The sequence below is a fragment of the Urocitellus parryii genome, chromosome 11, assembly GCF_045843805.1.
Source record: "Urocitellus parryii isolate mUroPar1 chromosome 11, mUroPar1.hap1, whole genome shotgun sequence".
Taxonomy (NCBI): Eukaryota; Metazoa; Chordata; class Mammalia; order Rodentia; family Sciuridae; genus Urocitellus; species Urocitellus parryii.
In genome coordinates this window covers 20,265,850-20,290,211 of record NC_135541.1, presented here as the reverse complement: position 1 = coordinate 20,290,211, position 24,362 = coordinate 20,265,850, and the positions used below count along the sequence as shown (strand labels likewise).

The window sequence follows — 24,362 nt, the reverse complement described above, 5'->3', positions numbered from 1 at the left end:
CAAATGATCAGGATGGCTAAGCAATCTTCGACTGGCTAATTCTGGACTTATTTTTCATAAAAAGAGAAAGAAATTTCTATAAGTCATTTTTTTCTTCTGTTATTTGCAACTAAATCTAATCCTGATGCATTTTTATCACGGTTGACATTGTCTCCCATTAGGAAGCCTAAGGGTCCCGTCAGAGGAGTTGGGGTAGGCACTTCCACACAAGAAATTGTTGGACCTCCTTCCACAAATGGCAAAGTAACCAAGCTATCAGGAAGACAGAAAGGTAGGTGGGTCAAGGAATATAGTTCATCAGTTCACAGACAGCACTGAATGCTAGATTAAGAAATTCTGACTTTATTCGGCAGATCCCTTGCAGATAGTGGACCCTGCCTATCTTATCTAGTACTGTCTTGCACTTTGTACATGCTCAATGAATGCATACATTCTCTGGTAATTAATGCTGCTTGCTTAATATCGAGTATCAACAGAAATGTTGGAAGGTGGACCAGTTGGGACTCACCATCTCATCAACCCCTGTCTATTTTTAACAGATGAGTTAAGTGGAGTTTCATTTCAGTGGGAGGGACAATCAGGCTATCTGTAAGTAATGGCGCGCCGCCAAGTCCCCCTTGGGGTGATGGGGGTACGGGTGATGGAACTCCGGGTGGAGGCGCGGAACAGCAATTAGCTGATCTCACCCCGAACCTCTACAATATGGCTGCGCTGGAACCACCTGACCCGCAGGAGGCGGGGCTCTGCCCGGGTCCAGCGGTCCCGCCCGCTCGGCCCCGCCCAGCGCCCCTCGCCTGGGCTACGCGGGTTGTGAGGTGTCGAAGACAGGCGCCTGCGCAGTGTGTCGCGGCGCGCGGGGCGGAGGCTTTATAACCACTTCGTAGCCGCTGCTCGGTTTCTATCTCCGGGAGGGCGGCCGAGGCGGCGGCGGCCGGGGCGCCGGCTGGGGGGCCCTGAGGCGGGAGCTGTGGCGGCGCTGGGCGCCCCTGGCTCCTCGACCTCTGTGGGCCATGGGCTCCGAGAAGGACTCCGAATCGCCGCGCTCCACATCCCTACACGCGGCTGCGCCCGACCCCAAGTGCCGCAGCGGCGGCCGGCGCCGGCGCCTCACCTTCCATAGCGTCTTCTCCGCCTCGGCCCGCGGCCGCCGCGCCCGGGCCAAACCGCAGGCCGAGCCGCCGCCCCCGGCTGCGCCGCCGCCCGCCCCGGCCCCAGCCGTGGCCCAGGCCCCGCCGCCCGAGGCGTTGCCCGCCGAGCCGGTCGCCGAGGCCGAGGAGGCCGCCGCGGCCGCGGGGGCCGGACTCAACGATGAAGAGGCGGCGGAGGGCGGCGGCCCGGGCGCGGAGGAGGTGGAGTGCCCACTGTGTCTAGTGCGGCTGCCGCCGGAGCGGGCCCCGCGCCTACTCAGCTGCCCGCACCGCTCGTGCCGGGACTGCCTCCGCCACTACCTGCGCCTGGAGATCAGCGAGAGCCGGGTGCCCATCAGCTGCCCCGAGTGCAGTGAGCGACTCAACCCGCACGACATCCGCCTGCTGCTCGCCGACCCACCGCTCATGCACAAGTACGAGGAGTTCATGCTGCGCCGATACCTGGCCTCGGACCCGGACTGCCGCTGGTGCCCGGCCCCAGACTGCGGGTGAGCGCGGGGGCGTGGCCGCCAGGGGCACTGGGCTGCAGCTGAGGGGCGTGGCGGGGGCTGCGGGGCCTCGCGTGTGGCCAGCAGAGAGGGGCTGCCCTGAGAGTGTATCCCTAAGCGAGGAGGAGGGTAAGGGTGACCAGCGGCAGGGAAAGAAGGGAAGCGAGTGCGGCGGGGTGGTAACCGGTAACTAACCATCTGACAAGCCCCGACAAGTGTGTTGAAGGCACCCAGCGCCCCACCCCTGCCCAGGGGCTCGAGGTGCGGACTAAGCTGTCGGTCAGGGGAAGGGAACTGTCCATTAAGTCAGCAGACAGGAGGGTTTATTGGGGCGGGGGCAGGTGAAGGCCCCTCTGCAGAAGTGGGGATATCTTTTGGTGAGAAGGGAGGGGATATTTGGCAAAGGAGGCAGTGAGAATGTCATTCTGCAGGGGCAGCGCTTTGGAGGGGTGTGTCCATTTGGCTAGGGGCACGCTTAGCAGCATTGCAGGAGAAGGCGTGTTTTTCCTGACAATCGCTGTTGAAAGTTGGAATGGAGGTGATAGGAATGGCACTTAGGGCAGAGGACAATTCACTAGCAGAGCTCTGGGAGCACCCTGGCACTGTGTGTTCTGTGCCAAGCTTTTGGGAGGCACCCTGTGGTTCTTACCCTGCTGCTGTGGGTGGGGTGAGGGGTGGACAAACCCTTTCTTTGTCCAGAGTGTCAATGGGGCACTGAGTGGAAGAATACCCAGAGATTGATAAGGTAGAAAAAAAATGTTTGCCAACCGATTTGATCTTGAGATCATGATGACAGTCTTCAATGCACTAAGAATGCTTGATTTCAAAGGTCAGTGAGTTAAAATGTTATATTTGCAGAGCTGAAATACCACTAGATTTCCCTGTCTGAAGCATTCAGTGGAGATTCTCCATCCCACACCCCTTCTTTAAAAAAAAATATTATTTTTCAGTTCATCTCATGAATGTTAGCATTCAGCCAAGAGGGGCTCATCTAAGGGGTTGGGAGGCAGACTTCCTTTACCTGCTGTGGACCTTGGACAGATAATTTTATTCTCCTGTGTTATGTTTTGGAGGCAAAAGGATTCTAAGGTGCAGGGCATAAATGTAATGCTAGTAAAAAGCTGTGTGATCCTTTGCTTCAAAGCACTTAAGGGCTTTTAATTGTAGTCTCTGTATATAGGCTGTTTGAGATTTTCATGATGCTGCCATTTGTTTGCTTTCAAAAGGAGCCGTTTTTGAGTGTCTAGGAGAATTAAAATAGTTAACTTCTATTTTTTATTCTGCCAAACTTATTTATTTTGTTTAACTTTTTTTTTTTTTAGTTGTAGTTGGACACAATACCTTTATTTTTATGTGGTGCCGAGGATCAAACCCAGGGCCTTGCACATGGTAGGCTGGTGCTGAGCCACAACCCCAGCCCCTGCCAAATTTCTTTAGAAGTGGGTGTGTTATTTAACCTCACCAAGATGGAGTTGCCAAATTACTTTGAAGTGTGTGGTCAAAGGTACCCTGTTTATGATAGATCACTTTCACTTTTGGTTAATAAGTATCAGGAAGGATTTCGTAGGCTCTTTAAAGGGTCTGCTTGCCTCAACATCTTAGCAAGACCCTGTCTCAAAACAAAAAGGGCTGGGGATGTGGCTTAGTGGTAAGCACCTCTGGGTTCAATCACCCTTGTCAACAAAACTAAACAAAAGGGTCTGCTTATGGTCTGGTGGTCTTACTGGCTCTATGAAGTTAATTATTTCCCCCCTAGTACTGGGGATTGAACATAGGCCCTTGCACATGCTAGGTAAGTGCTCTACCACTAAACCATATTTCCAGCCTTTATTTTTATTTTTTTAATATTTATTTTTTAGAAGTAGTTGGACACAATACCTTTATTTATTTACTTATTTTTATGTGGTACTGAGGATTGAACCCAGGGCCTTGCACATGCTAGACGAGCACTCTACCACTGAGCCACAATCCCTGCCCCAATTTTTTTATTTTATTTTGAGACAGGGTCTCATTAAGTTGCCCAGGCTGGCTTAGAACTTGCAATCCTTCTTCCTCAGTCTGGCAAGCAGCTGGGATTACAGATATGAACCATTGCACCCAGCTCTTGTGAGGTTAATTTATAAAGTATTAAAGTTTTGCAGATACTGTTGATCTATTTTCTGAACCCAAAGAATATTAAGAGAATACTATATGGTTAATTTTGGAATAGTATATTAACTCTTTTTTTTAAAAAAATGTGAGTTTCCTTGAATTTAAGAAATGTGGCATCTCTGGTCGTCTTTCTGGAAAATATGTCAAAGCATAATTAAAGAAAGGGAAGAATCAAACCTCCTATGACTAGTTTCAATCCAGCCCCATTTTACATTTTTTATTTCTCTGAAGTCAATTTTATATCTTTGCTTATATCAACAAAAATGGATAGAAATTAATTTGAAAACTTGGTGGCAACTCAAAACCACTACTGATTTGAAAGGTATTAAAGAAGTGTGTGTGTGTGTGTGTGTGTGTGTATGTATTATTGGGGATTGAACCCAGGGTCTTGTGCTCTTCTGTTGCGCTACAACTACAGTCCTAGGGTTTTTCTTTTCATATCTCCACTCCCTGCCCCCCCACATACCTCTACACACACACACACACACACACACACCTATCTATCTATCTATCTGTCTGTCTGTCTGTCTGTCTGTCTATCTATCTTCCTTTTTCTTTCCAAATACTGAGGATTGAACTCAGGACACTTTACTACTGAGCTACATCCCTAATCCTTTTTATTTTTTTTATTGAGACAGGCTTTCACTAAGATAATCACTAAGTTACCGAGACTGCAAGTTCTAAGCCAGCCTGGGCAACTTAGTGAGATCCTGTCTCAAAATAAAATTGAAAAATTGGGGCTGGGATTGTGGCCTCTAACTTGTTATCCTTTTGCCTCAGCCTCCCCAGTCATTGGGAGTCAATGTGCCACTGTGCCTAGGCCATTTCTTAATTTAGCCAAGAATTGGGTTGACAGGACCCAGGTTTTTTAAATTAGCAAAAACAATTATAGCAATCATATATTTATTTTTTTCTATGTGTCTGTTCACTTAAAGGTAAAGGAAAACAAGCAAGCTGGCATCTGAAGACCTACATGACTGGCATACATAATTTGATCCTTACAACATTGTGAGATGGATTTGATACAGTTTTACATATGAGGAAACTGATGTTTAAAGAAATTGATTGATTTGTTCAGGGTTATATAACTAATAGTGGTGAACTAGGCTTGGAATGCTTGTCTTAACGCTAATGAAGGTCACTCAACCTCTGTTCTAACTACTTTTTGCACTTAGCCTCTGTTATAAAAAAGCATTGGCTTGTAAGCCTAACTCCATTTTTGGGAATACTATTTGGACATTTTCCTTAAGGACAACATTGAGAGAGCCAGGTATTATAGAATCTAGTTTCTTTTCTAATTCCTGTTAACAATCACTTACTTTATTTCTCTTATCTGAAATAGGCCTAATTCTTTCCTTATAGTTGAGAGTCTTAAATAATGTTTGCAAAGAATTTTGAGATATTCAGCTAAAGGTGGTTATAAAAACAGGGATTAAGTTTAAAATTCTGTCACCTCCCAAAGGAGTGTCCTGGTTTCCTTAGGGATATGGCCACAGTTTTACTACCCATGGGTTTTTGTTTTGTTTTGTGGTATTAGGGATTTAACTTAGGAGTGCTCTACCACTGAACTACACTCCCAGTCCTTTTTAATTTTTATTTTGAAATAGGGTCTCACTAAATTGCATAGGCTGGCCTTGAATTTACAATCCTGACTCAGCCTCCCAAATTGCTGGGATTACAGGGGTGCATCCAGCTGCTGCCTATTTTTAATGCCAGGAAGAAAATAGCTTCTATGTTCTTACTGGATATTGTGGATCTTTGTTGTTGGGGTATTTTTTAAACTTTTTTTTAAAGATATGTATTTTTTTAGTTGTAGGTGGAACACATATCTTTATTTTATTTTATGTGGTGCTGAGGATTGAAGTCAGTGCCTCACATGTGCCAGGTGAGCACTCTACCAGTGAGCCACAGCCACAGCCCCTCCATTTTGTTTTTTAAATCAAACTGTTTTATTCTTCTGAGCCTGGGGAAAATCATGGATAATACTAGAAAAGAAGCCCTAAGCTCCAGTTATCTCTTCCCATACCTAATCATGTTTGTAACACACTGATCAAGTTCTTGCCAGCAAAATTTACCAAATCCTCACTTGGGTTTAATATATGAGTGTGCTTACACATGGGAACATGTATATGTATTTCCCAGGGTGGGGGAACATGTGAGTGAATTTACCAAGTTCTGATCATTAGTTTTATTATGATTACTCCTTATAGAACACTATATATTAAGAGATTTCATTATTTTACAAAATATTTGTAGAACAGAAAAAGAGTTTGCATAGTCTTTAATCATTTAAATACAATATTTTATTCATAAGTAAGGGAACATTCATATTGTTATTTGATATACTAATATACTAAGTACTATATTAACAAGTGTGTGTGTGGGGGGTATGTGTGTATTGGGGGGTGGTACCAGAGTTTCAGCCAAGGGGCATTTAACCACTGAGCCACATCCCCAGCCCTTTTTTATCTTTTATTTTGAAACAGGGTCTCATTAAGTTGCTTAGGGCCTCACTAAGTTACTGAACCTGGCTTTGAACTTGTTATCCTCCTGCCGCAGCCTGAGCTGCTGGAATTACAGGTGTGCAACACAATATACTTTCACAGGCTTGGTGACACAAGTTGTGAGCCTTGGCAATTTAGCAAAATTTTAAAAAGGCAAGAGATAAAGCTTGGGAGAGCTTCCCTGATTTTGATCCCCAGTGCTACAAACATAAATAAACTTTCAAATGAGATAAAATTAGCTCAAAATACAAATAACTGACATTTATGGTTATTTATAGCATAGTATTTAAGTATAATCTTATTTACATATAATTTAATTTTAGTCTCATACAAGTTGATGGTGATAAATGGATTTTGTAAAGGAGAAACCATCTCAGAGAAGAATTTGTAATCCCAGCAACTCTAGAGGTTGAGGCCAGGGGACATACATTCAAAGCCAGCCTCAGCAACTTTGTGAGGCCCTGAGCAACTTAATGAGACCCTGTCAAAAAACAAAAATGGCTGGGAATATGACTCAGTGGTTAAGCACTCCTGGGTTCAATCTCTGGTACTAAAAAAAAATAAATATAAATGTGGGATCTAATGTTTTGTAGCTAATAAGTGGTACAGTTGCTCTATTATCCTTTTGAATCTCTGCCTATGCATGTCTTTTCAAAAATCCCCAAATAATGAAACTTTTATATTTTCCTCTCAGATGCTCCATTGCCAACTTTTTTTATGTTCAGAACATTTTTTTAAATTAGTTAGTTAATTTTAATTAGGTATATATAACACCAGCATGCATTTTGATTCATTGCAGCACAACTTTTCATTTCTATGGTTGTACACGATGTAGTGTGGCACCATATGTGCATTCATACATGTAATGATGTCCTGTTACTCAGCATTAAAAGAGAATAAAATTATGGCGTTTGCAGGTAAATGATCAGAGCTGGATAATATCATGCTAAATTAAGTAAGCCAAGCCCCCAAAAACCAAAGGCCAAATGTTCTCTCTGATAAGTGGATGCTGATCCATGGGGGGTGGGGCGGGGGAGGGAATGGAGGAACTTTGGGCAAAGGGGAGACAGGGGGAGGAATGGAGGCAGGAAAGATGATGAAATGAGATGGACATCATTACTCCATTGCCAATTTTAAATCCTTTCAGAATCTCTGGGAGACTGAGGGTGAGCAAAGTAGGTTATAAAATATCCTGGTATACAAGGGCAGAACTTTTATACAGTTAAATAGGAAATAAGATTGTCCTGACCTAAATTCTTTATGCAGGTCCCCCTCTCCAGCCTCTCATTGTTGCCTCTGTATCTTGCAGAGTTCCACCTCCCACCTCACACTAGGAGATAATATCAGTATTGGTCTTCCCAGACAACTGGATAGGACCATTCCCATAAACAGGAAGCTTCTGTTCATTCCTAGCACATTTATGAGGGAAGAATAAGTTCCCTGAGTGAGACAAATTTCACAGTCAATAAAGGAGAATATTAGCCATGCATAGTGGTGTGCGTCTGTAATCCCAGTGGCTCAGGAGGCTGGGACAATTTACCAAAACCCTATCTCAAAATGTGGATCATTAGGGAGCATGTTTTTATTTTTTCTGTTGCATCTATAAAATCAACTATTTGCTGTTTTCCCTATTTGCAGTTTTTGAGACTTCTTTAATAGTTATCACTCTGGCCTGCCTTGAGTGGGTGTCTTTATTTATCAGTACATCTTGTGCACTCAGAGTAGATTAAGAATTGCTTCCTCTAGGGGCTGTGCTTGTGGCACAATGATAGAGCACTTGCCTAGCATGTGTGAGGCATTGGGTTCAATCCTCAGCACCACATAAAAATAAAGGTATTGTGTCCATATGTAACTTTAAAAAAATACTTCCTCTAGAATATTTCTACTGTTTCTACAACTTCCATGTACAAACCCTTTCATTTAGGTACTAAAAACATGAGATCAATAGGTGAGTCTTGATGAGAAAGGTACAGAGTATGAAAGCATACCTGGTTCATAAATAAGGAACTGAGAATAGGAAGTGGGAAAGAATAGGCTAGGTAATCATTCAGCAGACACTTTTGAAAATGATGCAGTGTTTGTTGAACACTAATTGAGGACAGGGTATAACAGAAAGGACTTAGACGCAGTCCTCTTGATAAGAAGGTTGACCTAGTAGAGAAGACAGGATGATTGATAGATAAGAAATTATAAACATAATGTGATAAGTACTAAGGAAAATACAAGTATTCTTAGATGAAAGAATAATAGGTTTTGCATGATAATATAAAAAAAAGATCTCATGGAGAAGATGGTATTTGATGTGGGCCTTCAAGAATATGAGTAGAAATTCATTCAAGATGAGGATAGAGGGGGAAAAAAGCCTCTTAAACCTGAGTGTTAGGAGCAAATGCATGGAGATATAAAATGCCAAGATACCATCCTAAATCTGGAGTTGGATTGGTTAGCCTCTGGATGCATATTGTAGGGAGCATGATCTGGGAAGTGACTAAATATCAATCTGAAAAGGTAGACTGGATTCAAGTTGATCAATGTATTTAAGCCATGTAAATAGGTTTAGGGTTGAAGGATTTTTTTTTCCTTTCTCTCTCCCTCTCCCTGTCGGTATTTCTCTCCCTTCCCCCTTCCTTCTCTATTATTGTTGGAGAGGCAAGATAATTACAATATAATGTATATAATGTGTTATGATTGTGCACTGGCACAAAATAGGCAACCAGGTGCCTAAAGAGGTTAGGTAGATTTTACAGAGAATATGACATTTGAGCTGATTTTTAAATGGGTAAGTATTTACCAGGGCAAGAAGAAAGGAAAAGACTTCTAGGCAAAAGAAAGAATATGCAAAGGCCAAGAAGTGTAGGGCAAAGAATGCTATGTTTTTTTTTTTTAAGAGAATTTTTAATATTTATTTTTTAGTTCTCGGCGGACACAACATCTTTGTTGGTATGTGGTGCTGAGGATCGAACCGGGGCCGCACGCATGGCAGGCGAGCGCGCTACCGCTTGAGCCACATCCCCAGCCCCAAGAATGCTATGTTTTTCTTCTCTCTTTCTGTTTCTAGCTCTGTGTGTGTGTGTGTGTGTGTGTGTGTGTGTGTGTGTGTGTGTGTGTATGGCACTGGGGATTGAACTGGGATTGAAGGATTGAACCCAAGGGCATGCTACCACTGAGCTACACCTCTAACTAACCCTTTCTAAAATTTGAATTTTGAGGGAAGGAAGTTACCAAATTGCCCAGACTAGCCTGAAACTTATGATTTTCCTTCCTCAGCATCTTAATATCTGGGATTGCAGGTGTATACCATCATGCCCAGCTCGTGCCGTTCTCATGCCATACTTTTCAGGGCAAGATTGCAAATACAGTTTTAGAATATGTTCAGCTACACTTGAAGGTGGGAATTATCTCCCTATACCTTGATTTGAGGGGTAGAAGCTAAGGTTTGGAGATTTTAAGTAGCTTAGTATCATGTATAATGAATCAGAGCCCAGACCAGGCACCCCAAAACAAGAATATCAAGTCTCATGCCATGAGTAATTCTGTGTCATAATAATAGATTGGGGAGTTTGGGGTTATTTTACTTCATTAGAACCAAATTACACACCTAAAATTGGTTTTTCACTGTTTGCTGTGTTAGTCCACGTCTTCTCCCTAGTATGCCTCATTGCTGTGCCTTGAAAAATTGAGGAAATCAAGGATTTTCCACTCACAGGCAAAAGGATGCCAAGTCTGTCAAAATTAAGAAAAACAAGGATAATGTGAAGTTTAAGGTTCAAAGCAGCAGATACCTTTATACCTTGGTCTTCATAGACAAAGGAAGCCAGAGAAAACTGAAGCAGTCCCTGCCCCTCAGGTTTAATAGTGAAGAAACTGAAATGAACCAGACATACTGATTTGAACTGTGTTTAATTTTTTTTAATAAAAAAGGAATCTTATTTGGAGGTGTAGTTCAGTGGTAGAGTGTGTGGTTAATATACAGGAGGCCTTGAGTTCAGTCCCTAGCACAAAAACAAACAGAATTTTAATAAGTATTTTTTCCTCCTCTGCAAAATGGTATTGGATTATGAAGTGTTTAAGTGTTCCTGACTGGTAGTCAATTTAATGTGTATCTTCAGAACTTGGCTTATTACTCTTCTGAGGTCATCTACTGCTTTTCCCATTTAACACAAAATAGCAAGCAAGTCACTTCTTTAGGAGGTATATTGTTTATCTTTAGTAGCTATTTTGCAGCTAGGTGGGGTAAATTTGCTCAGAGCTCCCACAGGATATGAATCATTTGCATTCACACATTAACCTATTCTCACTTTGTTCTTTCTGAGTAAAGTTTTAATGCAGCCTGTATCATATGACATAGGAGATACTGGTCATTTATAGTTTTAGTGTCATTTGCAGGATCTATGATGAACCATAGAACTTGAGTTGGTATTATGAACATCTAATGTACATTCAAATAAATGAGAAAACTGGAATAAATCCAAGAAAACCTTATTAGCCATTCACATAAGTTATTTGAGGGCTTTGGAAATTGGGAAGAGGATGGAATAGGGGACAACAAAGCACAGATGGCAACAGCTATGCATGCAATTATTTATCTGTTTGAAAACCGTGTGGTAAACTTTTGCAGCTTTCCATTTGTTTCTCTAAATTACTTTTTTAAAGAAAAGTCTCTGATTGTTAGGGTAGTCTGAAAATTTAGTTGACATATTTAGAATTAATAAGAAAGGCTAGAAGTTGTAAATATAGTGGATTATTTATGGGAGACTAATTCTTGGCAAATGAGCATGGATTACATGAAACGATTGATATTAGAGCTGATAATTTCTGAATTACATTTTTAAGCATATATGTCAAAAGAGAGGAGGGAAGATATGACCTTATGTTATATTAATTATAAGAGAGGTGGTAGTATTCTTGGCTTTTGGAAGCTATCAAGAAAGAAGACATTAAAAGGTATAGAATGGAATTGAAAAAAAGAAAGGTGTAAGATAAAATGAGCTTTCAGTAGAACTTCACCATCTAGGGCCATTGTCTCTCAAGCTGTTGTTAGACCAACTCCATTGTAAAACTTAAAATGAAAAAGTATGCTTGCTTTAGTTTTTGCTGTAGTTCTTTATTTTATAAGTATTGTCTTGTAAACAAACTCTAATCTCTCTAAATATAATAAACCATGGAAAGGAAATTGTTTTGTACTCTTTATTTATGAAACTGGGTGGCAAACCACTGAAGCATTTTAAACTATGATTAAACAAAGGCTAGGAATTCAGGCTAAATATGATATATACCCCCATTTTTTCAGGAAATTATTTTTGGAATATCAAGAAATCTACTTTCTCATATGGGATTAGTTATATAGTTGGTCAGGTTCATGTATGCATGTTTTCTTTGCATCTTATGTGGCTGTGGGGTGGTGGCAAACAATGTTAGCCCTGATGAATAATGTCTGTCTTGTTAGATCAATTTTAATTTTACTGGTATCTTCCTGTTTCCTTACCAGTTATGCTGTTATTGCCTATGGCTGTGCCAGCTGCCCAAAGCTAACCTGTGAGAGGGAAGGCTGCCAGACTGAGTTCTGCTACCACTGTAAGCAGATATGGCATCCAAATCAGACCTGCGATATGGCCCGGCAGCAGAGGGCACAGACTTTGAGAGTTCGGACCAAGCATACTTCAGGTCTCAGTTATGGGCAAGAATCTGGACCAGGTATAAGTTGGCATTATCTCATTGTCTCTTTATTTGATACCTCATAAAGTGAGCCCAAATCTTGAAAAGTTATCTTACTAATATAAAACTCAAGAATTCCTTGGAATCTGAGAACAGAAACTATTATTTGACTATACTTTTTTTTTTTTTTTTTGTGTGTGTGTGTGTGTGTGATGCTGGGGATTGAACCCAGGGCCTTATGCACGCGAGGCAAGCACTCTACCAACTGAGATAGATCCCCACCCCTGATTATACTTTTTTTGGCGGTGCTGGGGATCAAACCCAGGGCCTCAAGCGTGTTTGGTAAGTACTCTACCTATCCCTAAGCTCCATCTCCAGCACACACACCCCCACACACACCTTTTTTATTTTGAGCTGGGATCTCCAGAGCTGATTTTGAACTCTCATGTTTACATCATGTTAGCTTCTGAAGTTGCTAGGACTACATATGCACACTACCATGCCTGGCATGGTATAATAGTATAGTGGTTATACTTTCATTAATATGTTTGATATGTACCTTTTCTTCTGACCATTTATAGGTTATCCTAGGCACATAAAATTAAAATACAACAAAATTAAAATTGTATGTGTTTATGTGTGTATGTAGGTTGAACCTAGGACCTCATATCTGCTAGGCAAGTGCTGAATCATGAACTACTTCCCAAGCCCTTATTAAATTTTTTAATTTTTTAAAAATATTTATTTTTTTGTTTTAGGTGGACACAATATCTTTATTTTTATGTGGTGCTGAGGATCAAACCCAGTGCTTCGTGCATGCCAGGGCAGCGTGCTACCACTTGAGCCACATCCCCAGCCCCTTAATTTTTTTTATTTTGAAGCAGGGTCTCACTAAATTGCCCAAGCTGGCACGTAACTTGTGATCTTCCTGCTTCAGCCTCCCCAGTAACTGGAATTAGAACACCAGGCCCAGCCACAAAATTGAATATTTAAGCCTCTACCTTCTTAGTGATATGTCTCACATTGGAGAACAATTAGGTACTTTAGCTAGGGTTCTGCCTCATTCTTCATTTCATTGTGAGCAGAAAGACACTTAATTAGTGTTAAACCTGTACTTGTTTGCTTTCTAGCTTCAAGCATATCACTGCTTTTAGATAAAGATTTAAGGAAAGAAAATGATACTAATATGAATTAATCATTAACCTTAAAAGGAGGAAGATTTTCAATCTCCAGAACCTTTTAAAAAAATGTCACATTCAGTTCCAACCTTGACAAGTCAGAATAAACCTATTTTAAAATGTCAGTGGATTATGTCTCCCAAATGATGTCATTTGGGAGAGGCTAATAGGAAAGATTTTGCCATTCATTTTTCTGGCATAGCACAATCTCCTAAATTGTCATATTTATAGGGTAGCTCCTAACTTGGCTGTAAATATTACCAGGTATATGTTATATAGCATATCCAATTATTTTTAGATTTTGAACTTGAAAGTATCACAGGAAGAAACTGTGGGTTATGTTGACCACAAATCTCAATAATACTTGTTGAATCTGAAAAATTAGTTTTCTGAATTAACAGTTAACCAAATTTAAAGTCAATTTTAGACTGCTGACTATTTTTGAAATAGGATTCTGCTTTTAAATCCATCAGCCTATAGGCAAGTGGAAATTCCGTTTTACTTGGAATCATTGTTCTTTCTCTAGGGAAGTCTCCTTGTTCAGACTGTGACTCAAGTGCTATATAAGATGCCAATTACTGGGATAGGCAGCTCAGTATGAAACAGAATTCATTTTCTGAAAATTCCTGAGGTCTAGACATAGCCAACCTTCCAGTAAAGTGTGTTGCACAATCTGGAATCCTCAGTCAGGAGTTCTTGACTGCCCCTTCATTTCTATGTGCACTGTTAGGAATGATGAAGTCAACTAGGTTTAACAGTGGGTATTTTTCTACCCATCCTTCCTTCCTACTCCCACTCCAGCAGATGACATCAAGCCATGCCCACGATGCAGTGCTTACATTATCAAGATGAATGATGGAAGCTGTAATCACATGACCTGTGCAGTGTGTGGCTGTGAATTCTGCTGGCTTTGTATGAAAGAAATCTCAGACTTGCATTACCTCAGGTGAGATGGGAAATATGTCCATTGCTTTTGTAGTCTTATTCCCTTACTTATTTAGAAAAAAGGATGTCAAAGAGACAGTTGTCTTCTCACTACAGAGTGAGGAATCTGTAAAAAGTTATCTCTGATCATATTTTTTTCCAGTTCAGCAATCTCTGGGCAACCTTCTAATCATGTCTTCCCCCCCAACAGCTTTCCATAGCCTGGCCCTAATCTACTCCTCTAGTTATGCTATATCCCAGATAATCTGGGTTTGTTGTTCTTTATGTCTCTTCTGGGATCCTGTCCCTATACTTGTTGTTTTCTTTGCCTGACATGCTTTCCAACCACATCAGCCTCCCAGTATTCCCCTTTTGTCTCAGTTTGCTCAGTTCTTATTCATTCTTGAAGAGCCACTTAAATGCCATTTCATTGATCATACCTTCCCATTTTCTGCCTCATTCTTTGTTCGTGGTAATGGGGATTGAACCCAGGGCCTCATGCATACTAGATAAGCACTCTACCACTGAGCAACTTCCCCAGCCCTTTTTTTTTTTTTTTTTTTTTTTTTTTATTGGTCGTTCATAACATTACATAGTTCTTAATACATCATATTACATGGTTTGATTCAAGTGGATTATGAACTCCCGCTTTTACCCCGTATACAAATTGCTGTATCACATCAGTTACCCTTCCATTGATTGACATATTGCCTTTCTAGTGTCTGATGTATTCTGCTGTCTGTCCTATTGTCTACTATCCCAGCCCTTTTTATTTATTCATTTATTTTTATTTTGAGACAGGGTCTCACTAAGTTGCCCAGGCTGGCCTTGAACTTGTGACCTTTCTGCCTCAGCCTCCTGAGTAATTGGGTTCTGCCTCATTCTTCATGACATTCCTTTATCACTTTCAGTATATTTTCACTACTTTGCACTTCATGGACATGTCTAATCTTACTAAACTATGATCTCTTTACAGCTTCTTGCATATAATGAGTTCCCAAAGCATTGAGTGAATCTTAAAATAATTGTCCTAGAGGAGCTAATATTTACAGACTTCATTGTGTAGATGAAAATACCTAATTTTCAATTTAGTGAACATTTGAATACTTGCTCTGTAACAGTCACTGGGGACACAGGGTGATTAAGACATGATTTCTACTTTCACAATTGCTTATTAAATATCAAGAAGAGAAGGTACCACAAAGGGAATGAAGAAGAAGGACCAGGTATAGAAAGACCGAGAATAAAAGTAGCCAAAGTTATCAAACTGACATTAACGATGAACATGGTTTACAATATCTATTAGGCGTGGTAGGACATGTGCTAAGAAACTTCACAAAATGTTAATTAACTGCAGTACACAATGCATTTGGGTGAGTTATCAAATGCACAGGCTATGCAGGATCCCAAGTAGTGTCAAGAAGCTGGATCAGTTATATAAATAAATAATTAATTAAATTTTTTTAAAAAAAAAAGAAGCTGGATCAGTGTTGATGGGTCTGGGAAGAGAGAGTTCAACAGAGAGAAGAAAAGGCCTTTTGTTTCTGGAGTTCTGCCTTTACAAAGTAAATGAATTAATAAATAATTGAAAGAGCTCACAGCTCTACTACTCTAGCCATGTCCTCTTTCTCTCTCTCTTGTATAATATATTGGTTTCCTGAATTCTCCTTTAACTAAATCACTCCTATTGAAAAGAAAGCTATTGTTCTTATCAAGCCTTCTTGATAAGAAGCTGTGTTTGTGATATTGACATTAACTCCATGTTTCTTCTGTAGCCCCTCTGGCTGTACATTCTGGGGCAAGAAGCCATGGAGTCGGAAGAAGAAAATTCTTTGGCAGCTGGGCACATTAATTGGTGCTCCAGTGGGGATTTCTCTCATTGCTGGTATTGCCATCCCTGCCATGGTCATTGGCATTCCTGTTTACGTTGGAAGGAAGGTAAGACATGCTGGGTTCTGTGCCTGTTCCAGCTTTAGTTTTGTTGGCAAAGGTTTGAGGGAAATGGAAAGGAGCTTATATTTCAGAGCTGCCTGGAAACCAGCTGGTTCTTAGATAAAAATAACTTTAATTTCTTAAATGGATTTTTATAAACCCCCATGGGATCTCAAAGTTCTTATTAACATCCTGGCTTGGCTTGTCTCAGAGACTTAAAGGTGAATTGCTTACTTTATTCCCCTGAGTTATTTTGTCTCCTCTTGGATTAACTTTTTTATATTTTCCAACTCTTAAATTAGGTTAAAATTTGAGAAAGATTTTTGGGGGTAAAGGGTATATTTTAATATATATAACTTGTAAATAAATATTCACTTATTCTTTTTTTCCCCTGGCAAAATATTGGTGTCCTAACCTGCTGACCTGAATTTTCTCTTTTATAGATTCACAGCAGGTATGAGGGAAGGAAAACCTCCAAACACAAGAGGAATTTAGCCATCACAGGAGGAGTGACTTTGTCGGTCATTGCATCCCCAGTGATTGCAGCAGTTAGTGTTGGTAAGCTAATCAGGTCCACAACTCCTCTGTTAGCTATACTGTTTACCACTAAGGAGATGAGTTATACCTCCTGCCCTTTTTATTTTTTATCTTGAGACACGGTTTTGCTCAATTGCTGGCCTTGAACTTGCAATCCTCCTGCCTCAGCCTTCCCATTCGCTGGGATTACAGGCACGTGCCACCACGCCCACTGCTCTGTTAGCTTTCTGACCTCAGCAGTTTAGTCAGCTGGCCAAACATTTTATCCTGGAGACACCACATTTTATGACAAACCTGCGTTCAAGTTAACTCTATTAGGCAATGTTGTTATGATTATTTTTCAGCTACACTAAACTATCAGAATGTGTCTTAAGTTAGTGCCTAGAACTCAGTGTGGCATACAGAAAAAATTGAATTAAAGAATATTATTTTAAACCTAGTTTTTCACCTTTCATCTTCTTCCTTCACTTGTCATGAGATTCACAAAGTAAATCAGTTTTATTTTTGACTAATGTCTCACAATATTTTTGGAGATATTTAGAAAAATAATCTATAATTAATATTTCATGAGTTATAATAATTAAAGCTCTACATATTCTCAACACAAATTTACAGACTAGGACAGATATAAAGGGCCACAGAACTGGTAGCCATAAGATACAATATAAATGCTGTTCAGCTGAAAGTCAAAGGAGAGCACAGCCTCAGAAATTCAATGAAAATGCTGCTCTTCCATTAGGCAGGAAGCCCAATGTGGTTAGTAGAGGAAGGATATGAAGTCAAAAGACTATTCTACATATGGAAGCAGCTATCATGTGGTGTAAGGAACTCTGAACTTCATTAGAAGCAGAAATGGATTCTACTTTTTAATAGAACAGTTCTACTAATTGTTCTCTAACTCCAAGTATGCTGGTGGTAAAACATAATTCTGAGTGCTTCACACACATTGTTTCATTTAATCCTACAGCCTCAGAAAGCACCACAATTGTGACAGAAAGGTGCAGTAATTTTGCCAAAGTCACTTTGCAGATGTATGAATCAAGGCAGTATGACTTCAGATCCTGTGCTCTTAATAATTAAACCATTCTACTTCACAGAGCAGTATGACTTTGTAATTTACACTGCTGGGATACCCTAAACCCTAGTAGTCACTTATTTAATGTTTGATTCTTGGGTTAGCCCTTAAACAGTGAATAGGAGGGAAATGAAAGTAATGTGTATTTACTCTGCTAGGCACTGCACATATGTTCTCTTTTCCCTGAGAGGACAGGTCCACAGTAAAATAGCCAGTGAATTGGAGTCAAGATTGTAATCCAGATCTTTTTATTCTCTTTTGGTGGTACTGGGGATTGAACCCAGTAGCACTCTACCAATGAGCTATATCCCTAGTTCTTTTTTTTTTTTTTTTTTTTTTTGAGACAGAGTCTTGTTTGAGGGCTGACCTTGAACTTGGATATTCCTGTCTCAACCTCCAGAGTAACAGAGATTGTAGGCAATACACCACCATACCCAGCTAATCTAGACCTTTCTATTTGCAAGTCTGGTCATCATTCCATTATACCAGACATCCACTTGGGGACTGTGCACTCTTTCTTTGGCCCTTTATAAGTGGTTTGTCCATGTCAAGACTGGGAAAGAGAATTTAGGACAATTGCACCCTGATGGCCTGCTGACATGTTTTCATTTCTTCCCCTAGGTTTTGGTGTCCCCATTATGCTGGCATATGTCTATGGGGTTGTGCCCATTTCTCTCTGTCGTGGCGGTGGCTGTGGAGTTAGCACAGCCAATGGAAAGGGAGTAAAAATTGAGTTTGATGAAGATGATGGTCCAATTACAGGTAAAGGAAAGATTTTTATTTTCATTTAAATTTATGGGACATAAAATAAAAATCAATAAAATTCAGCACATTCTACAGAGATTGTCATTGGATTACTTTGGATAATGAGGTTTGTAGGGGGTAATGTATTTTTAGCTTTTCATTTCTTTGTTCCAGAATTATTAGGTTAATTCCTCTGGTGCTTGCCTCTGTGTGGCAGGTACAAACTAGTAGGATTCTAAGTAACTCCAAGTATGCTGGTGGTTGAGTGATTATAATAAAGCCTTATGTCTGCACAGTACTTTACAATTTTCAGAGGACTTTACATAGTTATTATCTTCCTTTTTACAACAGCTCTCTGAAGAAGAAGGGCAGGGGCTATTATTATCCCCTTTTAAATGGGAACATATTTAAGCTTTTACTTCAGTATCTGTTAAGAGTTTTTTACAGAGCTGGGACTAAGCAAGTTTCTGACTTCTTGAACATTGTTTCCACTTCACCATCTTAACTAACCTGGGGCACAGAGTTTACCAATGGTGAATTCAGTCTTTCTATTGAAATCCACACTGACCTAAACATATTTTGAAATCTTCAGTTTAATTAAGGAGCTACAGAGTTGTGGAAATAACTTTGGACTTAGAATTGTAGTTTGGTGTGACTGTGATCTTGGATAAGTTTTAAATTTAGTTTTAAATTCTAATTTCTTCAACTAAAGTCAGAGCTGTCGATGCCTGACAATTGGGGGGATTAAATATGAACATATGTTAAAACAAATGATGTACAATGGCTGCACATAGTAGCTTTTTCATTAACTGAATACCTTAGTACTTTTCTACATAAAATCCTCCACTCTGAAAAGTCATTTTAGGAATATGCCTGTTAGACTGTTTTGATGCTTTGCTGTCCTGAATTGAGATGTTTTGTTCCACCCACAGTGGCAGATGCCTGGCGAGCCCTCAAGAATCCCAGCATTGGGGAAAGCAGCATCGAAGGCCTGACTAGTGTGTTGAGCACCAGTGGAAGCCCTACAGATGGACTCAGTGTTATGCAAGGCCCTTACAGTGAAACAGCAAGCTTTGCAGCCCTCTCAGGGGGCACGCTGAGTGGTGGCATTCTCTCCAGTGGCAAAGGAAAGTACAGCAGGTAAGCAAATAGAAAATTTCTAACAGTTAGAATTATAAGAAGTGATACATTAAGCCATTTCTCTGTACTATGCATCTTTCATATATCATGTCACTTTGATTTAGTTGTCAGTGGTATTTTTCTCAACTTTTAGCAAACTTCTGAGTTCTTTATGCTGCACAGTAGCTACTTCCATATTCAGAATATTATCCCTCAACTAACCACATTGGGCTTCCTGCTTAACGGAAGAACGGGCATTTTCATTGAATTCCTGAGGTTGTGCTCTCCCTTGGCTCATTTTACTGGCTTTTGGTTGAATGGCATTTATGTTGTACCATGTACAACATAAACTGGTACTATGACCCTTATATCTGTCCTATCTATGAATTTGTGTTGAGAATGCGTAAAGCTTTATGACTTTTAAAAAGATTGTGACTTGCTTGGTCATTTCACATTCAGACAACCCAGAATATATACAGAGGCACTTTACAGATATTAGATAAGAAGCAGTTTTTTGATTCTCTGAAGAGTGGCCTGGGGCGGAGCACAGGTAGAGCACAGCAGGGTAAGGAGGCAGGGAAGCTAATCGCTTTCAGATGTCTGAAAGCCTTCAGCTGGGGAAGGGATTAGACTTCTGTGACTCACGCCAAGAGGAAGATTAAAATGACTAGGCAGAAGCTAGAGGGAAACTAATTTGAATGCAATACATAGAATATAGGAAGAAAGCTGTATAAAAACCTAAAGAAGGAAAGGACTACCTTTGCAGATACTATGCTACTTATTTCTGAAGTGTTTAATGTGGGACCAAAGGGCCTGTTGGCTATTAAAAGGATTTAAGCAACAGATGGCAGGTAGGTCAATCACCTGGGAACCTCTTAAAAATAGATTTTAGGGCCCATTTCCACGAATAATAACTAAAGTCTCCTGGAATGAGACCTAGGGATGGACTGAGTTTAAAAACAAACTTCCAAGTTGATTTTAGCATAGCCACTAAGTAAGTAAGAAAGCTACTTTGAGAAAGCTTCTGCCCACAGAAAGCGAGCCTGTGGCAGAGCTGAAGCTGGAACCCAGGTCTCTGACGAGTGCACTTCCCTTGCACCCTCCTCATTTTGCCAGACTGCTTCACATCCTTGAAGGGTATTTGAGGCGGAGCAGCAGAGCCAAGGTGCAGGTGGTAGGGTGGAGGCTGCTGCTGATCCCGCTGTGTCTTGTGACTATGGTGTCTATTGTTAGGGGATCCTGCCCCCAAATGCTGGAACATTCACTGCTGTACTCTTAAAGCCAGCTCCCCTATAAATGAGCAGACACATGTAATTGGAGAGTGACTTGCTGAAACTGCAGCTTAGCCAGTCCAGCTGTTCCAGTTCTGTGAAAGCCTTTCTTTTATAGGAAGTGAATGAGTCAGATGGGTTTGACGGTGAAACCCTTTATGAGGAAATACTCAAGAGTGCAACAAAATGGTGTTTGAGCCAAGAAGGCAAATAGTTATGGGTTCCTATCTCTGAGACATCATTGGGAAAATGCTGCTCTATCAGGAGGGAGGAGGTTGGCTCCTGTGTGTCCTTCAATGTTATAGCCCAGGGGTGATTTGATTGCTAAGTGTTTTGAGGCCCAAAGGGTAAAGTGTGAGTGAGATGTGGTCTCTTCTTTTATGAAACTCCCAGAGGAGAGAGAGAGAGAGAGAGAGAGAGAGAGAGAGAGATAAATTGATAAGTAGGTAGTTGCTATGGGAGCACTTAGTTGAAGTAACTGGTTTTCTGGGAGAAAATTGGGAAATGGTATTTCCTTTATTAAGGACCAAATATGTTTGTTGCAGAGGAAAGGAAACTTCCAGAGAGAGAGAATAGCAGGTGCAGAGTTATGGAGGTATAAAAATCTGAACTCAAAGTGATTATGATTTTGAGCCTCTAGTGAGATGAGACTGGCTTCCTGACAGATCAGGAAGACCATAAATGCCTGTTCAGCAGGAGGCAGCCAGGAGTTAAGGAATTTTAGAGAGATCAGGTCTTCATCCACTGGCACTGGTCTTGAGGTTGTCTGACTTGGACTTAGGTGCTCCTGGAGAGAGAGCCCAGGGGTAAATCCCCAAGCAGGAGATGTTGGGGGTGTGAAAGTAGTAGTAGTGGGGATAGAAAGGAGGGGACGATATCAGTAGATATTTAAGAGGGTAAATGAGCGGGCACATATTTGATCTATTTAACAATTTGGAGATGATCAGACAGTTTGCAAGAGAATAATGGAAGAGATGTGTGCCAGGAAGTAGACTGTCTCAGAATACCCAGGTCTCGTATTAACTTGAACGTCCCCTCTTTACACAGGTTAGAAGTCCAAGCCGATGTCCAAAAGGAAATTTTCCCCAAAGACACAGCCAGTCTTGGTGCAATTAGTGACAACGCAAGCACTCGTGCTATGGCCGGTTCCATAATCAGTTCCTACAACCCACAGGACAGGTATGTGAACAGTCAGATGCCCAGGAGAGGTTGCATTTTTTTTTGCCCAGTACTAGGTCTTCTGAGAAGTGCAACGCCTCATGTTAGGGTTCTTATGTACCATCTAGTGGGATGTAGAGTATGCCCTGTGAATTCATTGACCAAGTTCTTGGTCCTAGGGTGTTGGCATCTCTTGATTCTTCTTGTTAGGGCTTGATGTTTAAAGATTCCTTCTCTCATTTCCCTCCTCCTCCCCTCCCCTTGGCTACTGAAACAGTGTGTAATTACTCACATGGAACTGAAAGAGCTAGACTGGTGTTCATTGATGTCTGTGAATCTACAGTTTCTGCTCACCTTTTGCTTGATGTGGTTCCCATATGCTTTCATTTTAAGTAGTGTATCTGGCTTGGTGTGATTGCAGTACTCCTTACTGTTGGGATTCTGGCTTCTTCTAATTACAGCACAGTAGGAAAGAGTTATAAATCTTTCACATTCATGTTTTGAGAAAGATAGTGTGAAGCTCTGACCCTTAGAAGAATTTTGGAAGCTTTTTCAGATGTTTAAAAGAGTGTTTGTGTAGCAAAAAGTAAGCTCAAGTCCTCTGTTTACTCATCCTTTTAAACTTCCTAATCCTAAATCCACAAACTGCTTTTATCAACAGGTATAGCATGACCCATGCATGACTCAGCACAGTGGATTTTGTCTCCACAGAGAATGCAACAATATGGAAATCCAAGTGGATATTGAGGCCAAACCAAGCCAGTATCAGCTGGTGAGTGGAAGCAGCACAGAGGATTCACTCCATGTCCATGCTCAGATGGCAGAAAATGAAGAAGAAGGTGGTGGCGGTGGCGGTGGCGGTGGTGGTGGCGGTGGCGGTGATGGTGGCGGTGGCGGTGGCGGTGGCGGCATTGAAGAGGATCCCCCCTGCAAACACCAAAGCTGTGAACAGAAAGACTGCCTGGCCAGTAAAGCTTGGGACATCAGCCTGGCCCAGCCAGAGAGCATCCGCAGTGATCTGGAGAGCTCTGACACACAGTCAGATGACGTGCCAGACATCACCTCAGATGAGTGCGGCTCTCCCCGCTCCCATACTGCAGCCTGCCCCTCAACCCCCAGAGCCCAAGGTGCACCAAGCCCAAGTGCCCATATGAACCTCTGTGCCCCAGCCGAGGGACAGACTGTCTTGAAGCCAGAAGGTGCAGAAGCCAGAGTATGAAGTGAAATGAATGCTCCTGTTCTGAGAAGCACATTTGTTGTAACTGCATCTTTTGGATTTTTTTTGGTGGGGGGGTTGGGGGGGATTTATGTATTTTATTTCAAAGATTTTCTGGTCAGGTTTTCCCCAGGGAAATTCTGAGAAATTTGCAATTTCTTACCAGATAATACATGAAAATTTTGCCCTTAGTACCCCTCCCTTCCCCCTCTTTTTTAGGTTTAATTTATTGGTTAAACTGATGTTGGCGATCCGTGAGGTGTGTCAAAGAGTGTACATATGTATGTGTGTATATTGTATGTATGCTAACGTATTACTGAAGGACACATTTTAATAAAGATTTCTGTCGTAATTCAACTCATGGCATTTTCCTTGGCTTGGCTAGTCCTACAGAGCCAAGTGTTTGATTGAAACAAAACACTGCATCTTTGACAATCTCTAGACTTGAGTTTTTCTTACCCCAGGGAAGGATTCTATTCAAATCCAACTACAATGGAGTCAAGTAGAAACCACTTGACTGGGAGCAAAGCCAGACTCAGTTTGGACTGTAGAGTCAGACTGAAGAGTTATTTAGCTGAGTCAGCTGGACAGGAAAGCCATAGTTTAGAATGAACTTTGTTTGCCACCTAGAGGCAACTGCAGTTTTCCTGTTAAAGCTTTACTTACCCTTTTCTGCATTATAGTCATTGTTAGTCCTATGCTTCAGAGGAGGACAGGGTGGCAGTCCCAGTTGCTCTCAAGAGGTCTCCATGAACGTTGCAGAGTCACAAGTTGGGAACAGTATTTCTATTGGAGGAAGAAATGTACTGATTTGCACAATCACCAGCAGTGATGGAGGCATTGGCTGTATTCCCAGGTGCGTGCCCCTGTTCCAAAAGGCTTTCTAAGTTTTGCCAATGTGGTTTAAGTGGGACAAAGAAATCTGAGATTTGTAATGAAAGAGAGGATACATGCCATCAAAATCTCTGAACATATTTAACTTTTCCTGACCCTAAAAATTCATCAGAATTAAACTAAGTTAATACTACTTTGAATTTTTACACTGTCTAGAATAATGTCCTTAGAAATGAAAGCTCTTACAGAGAGTAGCAAGAAAATTGAATGAAAGACTCATGAGACCCAATGCAAGATTGGCTTAATTCAGTGATGGTATGAGAAAGTTACTCCCTCATACCCCCAGATTCCCCAATTCTCAAGACTGTGTTTAAGGTGACTTCTGTCACCTTAATCCTGGGCCCAGAGGAAGAATCAAATGCGTCTTT

The 24,362-nt window shown here is 41.1% G+C and overlaps 1 protein-coding gene across 3 annotated transcripts; it reads left to right on the top strand.

Annotated features, from left to right (window-relative positions):
* The first annotated feature begins 871 nt into the window (after window positions 1–871).
* Window positions 872–23,446, top strand: Rnf19b (ring finger protein 19B). Of its 3 annotated transcripts, none has more exons than XM_026406826.2 (9): window positions 872–1,636; window positions 11,780–11,985; window positions 13,929–14,070; window positions 15,824–15,986; window positions 16,424–16,538; window positions 18,214–18,354; window positions 19,269–19,476; window positions 21,774–21,905; window positions 22,596–23,446. In XM_026406826.2, exons 1-9 carry the CDS (start codon window positions 1,011–1,013, stop codon window positions 23,101–23,103), a joined length of 2,241 nt encoding a protein of 746 aa, XP_026262611.1. In that variant the 5' UTR covers window positions 872–1,010; the 3' UTR covers window positions 23,104–23,446. The 3 variants fall into 3 exon arrangements, with proteins under 3 accessions (XP_026262611.1, XP_026262610.1, XP_026262612.1); XM_026406825.2 differs by having other exon boundaries at window positions 13,926–14,070; XM_026406827.2 differs by having other exon boundaries at window positions 22,546–22,633.
* The last annotated feature ends 916 nt before the right edge of the window (window positions 23,447–24,362 follow it).